This window comes from Brassica oleracea, chromosome C6, assembly GCF_000695525.1.
Source record: "Brassica oleracea var. oleracea cultivar TO1000 chromosome C6, BOL, whole genome shotgun sequence".
NCBI lineage: Eukaryota > Viridiplantae > Streptophyta > Magnoliopsida > Brassicales > Brassicaceae > Brassica > Brassica oleracea.
The window spans coordinates 10,250,537-10,261,279 of NC_027753.1; the positions used below are offsets into that span (position 1 = coordinate 10,250,537).

The 10,743-nt window shown below is 31.3% G+C and overlaps 2 protein-coding genes across 2 annotated transcripts; one reads left to right on the plus strand and one right to left on the minus strand.

Annotated features, from left to right (window-relative positions):
* Window positions 1-495: 495 nt before the first annotated feature.
* On the minus strand, window positions 496-2,164 carry LOC106299451. Its single transcript, XM_013735547.1, has 6 exons — window positions 2,058-2,164; window positions 1,836-1,975; window positions 1,362-1,527; window positions 1,079-1,177; window positions 885-983; window positions 496-800 (listed from the first exon to the last, which is right to left on the minus strand). Exons 2-6 carry the CDS (start codon window positions 1,952-1,954, stop codon window positions 630-632), a joined length of 654 nt encoding a protein of 217 aa, XP_013591001.1. The 5' UTR covers window positions 1,955-1,975; window positions 2,058-2,164; the 3' UTR covers window positions 496-629.
* A 2,633-nt stretch (window positions 2,165-4,797) lies between these two features.
* On the plus strand, window positions 4,798-9,393 carry LOC106299288 (probable LRR receptor-like serine/threonine-protein kinase At1g51860). Its single transcript, XM_013735400.1, has 13 exons — window positions 4,798-4,879; window positions 4,969-5,506; window positions 6,143-6,624; window positions 7,083-7,227; window positions 7,316-7,387; window positions 7,479-7,550; window positions 7,639-7,722; window positions 7,849-7,973; window positions 8,067-8,296; window positions 8,367-8,493; window positions 8,568-8,633; window positions 8,723-8,912; window positions 8,985-9,393. Exons 1-13 carry the CDS (start codon window positions 4,798-4,800, stop codon window positions 9,391-9,393), a joined length of 2,622 nt encoding a protein of 873 aa, XP_013590854.1.
* The last annotated feature ends 1,350 nt before the right edge of the window (window positions 9,394-10,743 follow it).

Consider the following 10,743-nt stretch of genomic DNA (forward strand, 5'->3'; position numbering starts at 1 on the left):
CCCATATGGGATTGTTGGGCCAATAGTTTGAATCGGTTTAGCTATATCATTATATGAAATTTTGCTTTGTTAGTCTGATAAGTTGAGTTGGTGATATATAATAATTTTGTAAGTTTTCATAGTGATTAATGACATTAAATAGTTGAAATTTTTGGTATATACCAAAAATTTCCATCGGAATTGTTGGGATTGTTATATTCAGTTCATCTGAATTATATGGGTTATTATATTTTGTTTTAATGAGATATGAATAAGTCCAAAATTATAAATGACAACTTTTTATAAGTAGATATAAAATAAGACTCTATTTTAATAGAGTAGATAACTGTTTCAAATAGCGTCAATTTGCAAAAGGAGAAGAGACTTGTCTTTTTCGTGTAATTTAAATATTTAGATTGATTAACCCTCATTCTTTTTTCCTGGATTGCAATGTATACTAGAATATTCACTGCTATGCTTCTGCCTAAATATTAAAGCATCGTTAGTCACGATTGAAGTAAAAAAATGATTCCATGTTTAGATCTAAATCTAAGACATAAAGACAAAGGGAATCAAATGAAATCTTTAAAGAAAAGAAATATATAGAAAGTGGGCTTGTGTTTCGAAAACAAAAGAAAGTGGGCTTAGTTTTAGTCAGTTTTTACTTTGGATTCTTTTTTCGCTTTGTTGAGTTTGTGTTTCATTGTCAAGAAAAAGAGCAATGCCCCTACTACGGCCAATCCTTTGATGAAGCTTAAGAGATGCTGAACAAACTCGGCATGTCCAAACAACGAAGAGTTTGTAGCTGCCTGATCCGTAAGCTACACAAAACATATTATACTCAGTCAGCAGAAACATTTCGTTATGTAAAACTTATTACACATATATAGGCCGCAAGAACACACCTCACGGAATTTTGATATGACATTCTCAACATGCTGCTCGTCAAAGTTTGACTTGTAGAAATTGTTTACGGTGTCGTAAGACACAGTTTCATTCAAGATCTTAACAAACAAACCGACAGGATTAGAAAAAAACAGAAGTGAGATTTAAAAGAAACCAAAGTGGCTGAAAAAGAGAGATACATGTTGTTACTTACCCTTTTCAATTTGAGATAAAGGAGTCCAAATTGTTCAATGTCGACACGATTACTATAGAAATCGTGATGGATCATTGTAACAATGAATTGGTGTAGAAGCTATATAACAACAAGGAAACAGATTGGTTTGGCATGAAACCAAGAGATCTATAACTATAAGATGAAGCTCAAATTATAAGGAACTACATTACATTCGAAGATATATATATACTTATGAAGTTGTTATCTCGTTCTAATTAGAATTGGTTCTAGAATATAATAAGAGCAAACTGAGAGTAAGTACCAAGAGGAAAGCTCCAAAGAAGCTGCCATAGATGAAGACAAGTCCACCAAGCGTCTTCACTATGATACTAATAGCCATAAGATGCTTAATCTGGTCTCCTGAATATCCGAACTTCGGTCTCGAGTAATCCTGTGCTCCTTCCCAATTGGAGCTGAGCTCCATGTAACTAAATATAACAAAGATAAAAAAAAGCTCTAGTTGAGTCCAATCATAAATTGAGAGGAGTATCTGATACCGTTAGAGGTCTCACATCAGACATGAATTGCGGTCAATATATGGACACATACCCATCTACTACAAAACCTAAGATATACCTTACCAAAATTAAATTTCACACCATCTTCCAATGTTTCTAGGAATCTAGAAATCAACCTGATCAATCTCTATTTAAATTCTAATTAAGATTGTTATGATGAGGATATTAAATCTAAAAAGGGTAAGAGGAAAACAGAGGATGTAGTTGATGAGTCTTACTCATGCCAAGCAGAGAAGAAGAAGGAAGAGGAAAAGAGAGCTCTTCCAATAGTTTCAATATAAGGGAAAGTAGCAACTTTACTTCCTAAATTGTTCACTTTTCTCTGCACAAAGTCCATCTCTGGTTCTTACTATGTATCCTATCAAATAAGCCAGAGGAAGATAATGATGAGGACGGTAGGTTGGGAACTTTAGATAATTGTATAGAAAGAAAGTCCTTACTCTTTAATTGGCGTATGGAGAAGAAACTGAAGAGGAGCCAATAGAAGAATTGAATTGGTGATGAGAAGATGATTGAATTATAAGAATAACTGCGACTCGGTCTTCTTCTTAAGAAAAAAAGGTGGATGCACTTTGCACGTTCTAAGCGTTTTTTTCCTGCTTAAACTCAAGAATAATTATACTAATTACACTAATTACAAGAAAAAAGTGAGTACTTTTTTAAGATTTTAATTTTGAAATTTAAGAAACTTAGATGAAGAAGATAGAAGACGTGATATGCAACATCAGACTGCATTGACAGCTGTGGTTCTGTATATGGTGCACAATCAATGAATAGCTTAATATATACCTCATTCTTACATCTCTATGTACTTGGTGTGCTATCAAGCAAAAAGCATGACACTTAACCTTGGGAAATAAACTATTTAGATCCCGACATATATAGTAATCCCTATCGAACACATACAAACAATAACTGTAACAGCACTTGACTCTAGGCAATCGACACTTGGATATATAACATGCAAGACTTAAACAATGGACACTTGTTTAACAACAAAACCAAATCATTTGTAATTTTTACGTGCAAAAAGAGTTGATAGAAGAAGACAACAACTCACAGAAGGGTTTGCTGAAAATGAAAGTAGAGAGAGTGTGAAGAGGTAAGGCTGTGTATTTATTTTGAAATCTAGCTATCGTTGTCAATTCTGTTGTTTTTCTTTGTATATTACAAAAGAAGAAAATAACAAAAATTTATCCTGTGTGTTCAAAGAAAAAAAAACAATGTTATAAACCAAACGATGATCGACCATGGACCAGCCCGTACTGCAGGCCCAATCCGGGACATGATAAAGACAACCAGAGACTATGTGTTTATCTAGTATATATTCCATGTATATCTGTAACATAGTGTTTATCCTTATCCTTATCTTGTTAGGATAAACATGACCTTATGACGGTCTAATACCTTGTATATATATGGACCTTCTGGTCGACAGTAATAATAACACAAGTTCCCTCTTCATTCACAACATAAGGAAAGTTGAATAAAAACAAATAATACTTTGTTAGAAACACACTCATAATCACGGATAGAATACATTCAGATATACCACAATCAAACATAAAACTTTAACACAAAAATTGAGAAAATATAATAAATTACAGCATATATAATCTCATGCAGATTACCAAAAAAATATATATATAATCTCATCCAAATGCAAAAAGAAAACATATTTCCATTAAAAATATAAATGAAAATGAATACTAAAAACAAAATAGTACAATGATAAAAAATATATTTGATAACAAATAAAAATTCAGATACATAAAAATTATAAACAAAGATCAAATGTTAACAAAGTAAATGTAATCTTCAAAAAATAATTAATTTATAAGATGATCTTAAAAACAAACATTTATTATATTCAATTTAGAGTCATTTTTTGAAATGATTTATAAAATATAAATATATTTTAACAAAAAATAATTTTGTTGTAAACTCCCATAGTATTATATATTTTATCGCATTATAACCATATAATATAAATATACATATTTTTGAAACATTCAATTTAATGTCTATACATATTTCTGTTAATTTAGTGTTGGAATAAAATTCTATTGGTTCTTGCCAAAACAATACAGATTACTGTATTAATACTTTGTATCTTCCATTCAAAGTATATGAATTATATTTGACATGTATAATAACTGGTATATTGATTTATAATTCCTTTTTTTTTTTGATAAAGAGTTTAGATTTATTTATAATTCATAGTAATTGATATTCATAAATCTATGAATTATATTAATGTTTGCACATACATTGTATATTTACATCATCCACATATAATAGATGATTTATGTTACCATATTTTTACATGTTGCATACTTTATAACTGAAAATTATATAATGTATAAATGTATATAATTTCTTTTAATCAAATTCATTCCCACACATGTGCAGAGCATCCACCTAGTATTATATTTGTTTTTCTAACTTTAGAAAATTTAAGATTTTGTAAGATATTGACATTTAGTTATTTGAAGAATATTCTTTCTAATTCTAAAAAAATCTTACAAAATTTTAAATAACTTAGGATTTTTAATATATATATATATATATGTTATACCAAATTTAATATGAAAGAAATCTCTTTAATGACATTTAACATTTAATTTTAATGATATTTTGTGTAAAATAACACATGAAATATTTATTTTACTTTTAAATGATACTTCTGTTCTAATAGAGTCGATATCCTATGAAGTATAACATTTTCATTTACTCGGTAAAATGTCTATATTGAGCCAAAAAAAGAAAGAATCGAAACCAAATATATTTTCTTATAGATATTAATAACTATATATGCCCTCAGTTAACCAAAATTGACTCAAGAACTCTATAATGTTATTTATTTATTACTTTTAGTTATTAAGACAACAGTTAAGAAAGTATAATAAAAATAAAATTATGGAAATTAGGATATTTTCATATACAAAGTTATAGATTTGTTTCTAAATAGTTAAAATGAGGATTGATTCCCTAATATTTTGCTCCATATTCGATTAAATAGTTTCTGACTTTGTGAAAGACATCTTGGGATTATATTGACAGAGCAAGATTCTGTGCACCTATCTTCCTTTGTTTCTTTCACGTTTCCTCATATTTCTTACAGTCACCTATTTAATCTAAATGGTCAAGATTTGCAAAAAAATAAAAGTAAAACACATAATGAAATCTCTCAATGGTTTTTTGCTACCCTTAGTCATAGCTTTTGCCATTCTTCAATCAGCCCAAGCTCAAAATCAATCAGGTTCTTACTCGGTTTTCGTTAAAACTTGAAGATTTTAGTGTATACTCTTCTAAATTATTTCTTTTGATTATAATATTTTTCATGAGAAGGATTTGTCAGCTTGGATTGTGGATTAATCCCTAAGAGTACAACCTATACGGAGAAGACAACAAATATAACATACACATCAGACACGGCCTATATCGACAGTGGATTAGTTGGGAGGATCAATGATTCATACACGACACCGTTACAGCAACAGACATGGACCTTAAGAAGCTTCCCTGAAGGTCAGAGAAACTGTTACAACTTCAAGCTTACGGCGAACCGCAAATATTTGATTAGAGGTACCTTTGTGTATGGGAATTATGACGGTCTAAACCAGATCCCCGAGTTTGATCTTCACATTGGTCCTAACAAATGGACTTCTGTTATGTTGGATGGAGTAGCAAATGCTTCCATCTACGAGATGATCCATGTCTTACCACAAGACCGGCTTCAAGTTTGTCTTGTCAAAACAGGAAAAACGACACCGTTTATATCTTCGTTGGAACTTCGTCCGTTGAACAATAAAGCTTATGTCACGCAAAGTGGATCGTTGATGTCGTTCGCCAGAATTTACTTTCCGCAGACTCCATCGTACCTCAGGTATAGAAAAAAATTCTTCATTTTTTTTTAAAGAAAAAGATTCTTCATTTTCCACTAAGTAATTTCATAAAATGCAAATATACAAAATTTTACATGTACATTTTCTACAGTTTGCGTTTTTTTCTTTGGTGCAAATGTTAAGAACAGTTTGCGTTTACAACTAACAAAAAGTTTTTGTTTGCTCAAATTGTGGGTTCATTTGAGAAAAGAAAAAAAAGGCATGAATAGTATTTTTCACGTATTTTAAAATTATTTTATGCTATTTTTGTAAACCCATTCGCAACATTCAATAAAATTTCACCTTTTCTCGAAAATTGATTATTATATATATGTACGTGGTATATAGATAAAACATCATTGATCTACGAAACCATCTTTAAAGTTTCATGGTTACAACCCAAGAGAATTATATTCTGTTAATGTATATTATCACTGTTCCATTATTTTGCTATTTCGCTATTCCAGTGTTGATCTAACATATCATTCAAACCCGTATATTAGATATAATGTAAAACACGAACATATCGTACAGACGAAAACATCAACTCGTGTAACTTTGTTTTTGACAAACTAAAATTGTAACATCTTTGTTTCTCTCTATCTCTCTCTCTCTCTCTCTCTATCTCTCTCTCTCAGGTATGATGAAGACTTCCATGACCGAATTTGGGTTCCGTATAGCGAGAATGACACCCTGTCGTTAAGTACCAATCTTGGAGTTGATACAAGCAGTAACTCCTACGATGTGCCTCAAAATGTGACGAATTCCGCAATAATTCCTGCAAAGCCTACTGATCCTCTTAACATATGGTGGGATCTCGGCGATGCCAAAACACAATCATATGTATACATGCATTTCGCTGAAATTCAGAATCTTGGATATAATGAGATCAGAGAATACAACATTACTTACAACGGTGATCAGGTTTGGGAAACTTTCTTTAGACCTGGCAAACTCAACATCACAACAATCATTAGTCCAACAGCGCTGAGTTCTCCAGATGGGAGATTCAATTTCACTTTTACAAGGACAAAAAAATCTACTCTTCCTCCACTTATCAATGCCCTTGAGGTATATACAGTTGTTGAAAATTTACTGCTGGCGACATACCAAGATGAAGGTAAATTTCATTAGTAATTCCATTCTTGTAACCAATATTTTTTTTTGCTTTTGTTTAGTTTAGGAGGGTTACTAATTTTCTCAAAATCTTTCAGATTCCACATGAAATTGTCTTACATCAAATTTTAAATCCGTATAGATTTCTAAATAACTATCATATATGTATCTAAGATTTTGTATTTTTTTTAAAATCCATTACTTGAATTTTAAATCATGAACCAAATAATAACATATTTTAGGTATGATTTAGTAATCATACATTGAATAGAATCACATTTTCACAAGAAATTTAAAGTATGCTATTAACACAAAAATTGTTTAATTTGGATGTCTTATTCAATTAAAATACTTACATCTTATAACCCTCCTTCTAATTTGTAAACTATATACCTCCTTTTTCTTTAAACCGTCATATTAATATTTGCATCTCCTAATTTGTTTGGTTCTTTTAAGTATCAGTTTCTGCTATGATGAACATCAAGAAAACATATGGATTGAGTAAAAAGATAAGTTGGCAAGGAGATCCATGTTCTCCTCAAATTTATCGATGGGAAGGTGTGACTTGCCTTCATGTGGACTCAGATCAACCTCTCATCATATCCTTGTATGTCTTTTATTTCCAATTCATAAAAAAAAAGGTTGTTTTGTTTTGTTTCGGAGTCTGCACTAATTTTAATTCTTTAACACATTAGGAACATGACAACAAGCGGACTGAACGGTACCATAGCCCCTGATATAGCTAATCTTATACAATTGAGAGAACTGTAAGCATCTGAAACTCTTAAAACAAACAAATAAACTTAATTATATGATATAATAACTTTTCAAAAAAGTTATTTCCCGTATAATGGACAGAGATTTATCAAAGAATGATTTATCAGGAGACATTCCACATTTTCTTGCTGATATGAAGATGCTGACACTCGTGTGAGTTTCTGCTATTGGACTCTTGCTTGCCTTTTTAATTTCATTTTCTTATGTTGTGCGAACGATTTTGTTTTTCTTTCACTTGCAGAAACTTAAGCGGAAACCCGAAGCTCAGTCTCACAATTCCAGTTTCTCTTCAACAAAGGATAAACAACAAATCATTAACACTAATGTAAGACGTTTTCGCTACTTTTATTTCTTCTTCTTGATGATAAAGCATTAGTTTGTCTCCTTAGTGTTACTAATCTCCGCTTTGTTTATCTTTTTTGGTCATTTCCTGTCATTTTAATGATTGTAGAATAGATGACAAACCGGGTAGAAAGTTTACTTTGGTTGCTATTGAGATATCAGTGGCTGGCGTGATCACTGCCCTAGGTATCCTTACCATATGTTTCATTGTTGCAAGGAAAAAACATGATAAAGGTATAATTGTCGGATCAGGTCTTAAAACACATGTAAAAAATATAACCTTTTTCAAATATTTGATTAGTTTCATGTTTTTTACCATTGTATCAGTTTCAAGCGGCGTTAGTAGTGAGAAGAGATCATCCAATCAATCAATAGGAACAAAGGAACGGATATTCACGTATTCCGACATATTAAAGATGACAAATAACTTTGAGAGAGTTCTTGGTAAAGGAGGCTACGGAAGAGTGTATTATGGAAACTTAAATGATACTCAAGTAGCTGTAAAAATGCTCTTTCATACATCAGCTGCTCAAGATTATAAACATTTCAAAGCAGAGGTAACTTTGAATGAGAAATAGAGCCATCACTCTCTTGCGATTTAGTTTCTAATCATTCTTATCTTCTAAGGTTGAACTTCTTATAAGAGTCCACCATAGACATTTGGTGGGACTTGTGGGTTATTGTGATGATGGTGACAACTTAGCTTTAATTTACGAATACATGGCAAATGGAGACTTGAAGGAGAATATGTCAGGTAAAACTTTCACTAAGAGATTCTGATTTTTGGTGGAATTAATTCATCGTAAAAACAACTGAAATTTGGTACAGGAAAACGCGGTGAGCATGTGTTAACTTGGGAAAACAGGATGCTAATAGCTATGGAGGCAGCACAAGGTGCTGAAACAACATTGTTTTTTCTCATATTATGTTTTTGATGTCTATAATGTAAAATTGACATAAAAAGTAACCATTAATTGTAATAGGATTGGAGTATCTGCACAATGGAAGTATTCCTCCCATGGTCCATAGAGACGTGAAAACTACTAACATACTATTAAATGAGCTGTTTCAAGCGAAGCTAGCTGATTTTGGGCTCTCTAGATCTTCCCCGGTCGATGGTGAATCATATGTATCAACAGTAGTTGCAGGAACACCTGGTTACTTAGACCCTGAGTGAGTAACAATAGAAATCAACTGATTATCTTATTCAGTATAAAATATGATATGTTATACTCCTCTTTTCAGGTACTATATAACAAACTTGCTAAGCGAGAAGAGCGATGTGTATAGCTTCGGGGTAGTGCTATTAGAGATCATCACAAACCAGCCAGTGATCAATACAACCCGCGAGAGATCTCACATTACACAATGGGTTGGCTTCGTTCTCCTGGAAGGAGACATTAGGAATATTATCGATCCAAAACTGATGGGAGATTTTGATACAAATGGTGTATGGAAAGCAGTGGAGTTGGCGCTGGCATGTGTAAGCCCTACCTCAAACCGTAGACCGACAATGCCACATGTTGTGATGGAGCTAAAAGAATGTCTGGAGTCAGAGATTGCCAGGAAACAAGGCCGTCAAGTGATGTATTCTAAAGATTCTGTTGATTTTAGCTTATCTCCTGGTTCCGAACTCTCTCCTGGACCCAGGTGAACTGAAAGGGTTTAATGTTTTTGAACACAATGATAAGTTGAAATAAACGTTGAAATGTTAAGTTATCTTTGAAATTGAACTTTTTTATTTTCTGTGCACTCGGCAAGCACTTCGTTTCAGTAGTACTGTATGTGTAACTTTCTTGGGTTACAAGAAACCATATTTTCTATGCATGTGTTGTTTATTGTGTTTTTTTTTCTTTATTATGAATTAAGAGTTTATGTTTCATATATTCTAATAGATCACGACTGTGTTAGAATTTGACAAAAATTCATGATTTATTTATGTGTGTTTCCATTTAGTTATGATATGATATAATGAATTTCTCATAACAATATGCGATTGGTTTTATGCTTTTAATTTATACAAGTACTAGTGTTTCGTCCTGTGCTACGTACATGTACATAATAACTTAAACTAGGTGGTAATCCGCGCCTTGCGCGGAGTGATGGATTAAAAGAGATTATAACTTTAAAACTATATAGACTAATTTATTGGGGTATTTTAATTATATTTTATGGAAATACATCTAAGTAAAGACTTATATAAATTTATTATGAATTTAAGATGAAACAAAAAAAAGCAAGAGCATTATTGTTTTCATAATATAAATTATGAATATAAAATAAAATGAAACATATGCAACAGAATAATAAAATATGAAAGAAACAAATTTATAAAGAAACAAATAAAAAATTGATAAAACCACAACTACTGTTAGAAGTGTCTTCAGAACTCGTGGTTTGCAATTCTATAGAAAGCCATAACAAAGTATCAACTTACCAAACTAAACACATATATTTACCAAATTCAGTAAACGAAATGTTACCTCTTTCTGAAAACATTGATTTCTAGAACATCGTTAGGTTCAAAAATAATTTTTGAAACCCATCATTGTTAATCACATTCTTTAATCGACCTTATCATGATGAAAAACAATGTAAGCAAAATCAAAGACGAAATTCATGAATTTTTTTTATATGTAGAAAAATAGTAGGTTTTGATGTGGATGAATTTTAGTCTAATGTTATATACAGGGATCACTTATAGGGTTTTGCTTATGAAAGATTAGAGAGAAAAAAGTATTATCTCGCCTAAATCAAATCGAATTAATCCCTAACTTTTTGCTGCCAATTTTAAAATTATGGAAAGTAATATAATTAAGAAATCAACATATAGGAAACAAAATTAACTTTGTAAATTAACTTGATCGAATATAACCAGATTGACGTGTTGTGATGGGTTGAGTCCTTAATTTCAGAATCTTGGTGCTTAATCTAAGGAATTGAATAGAATTTATATGGGACTTTAAATTAATAAATAATTGTAGCACAAATTGTTCTAATTTCC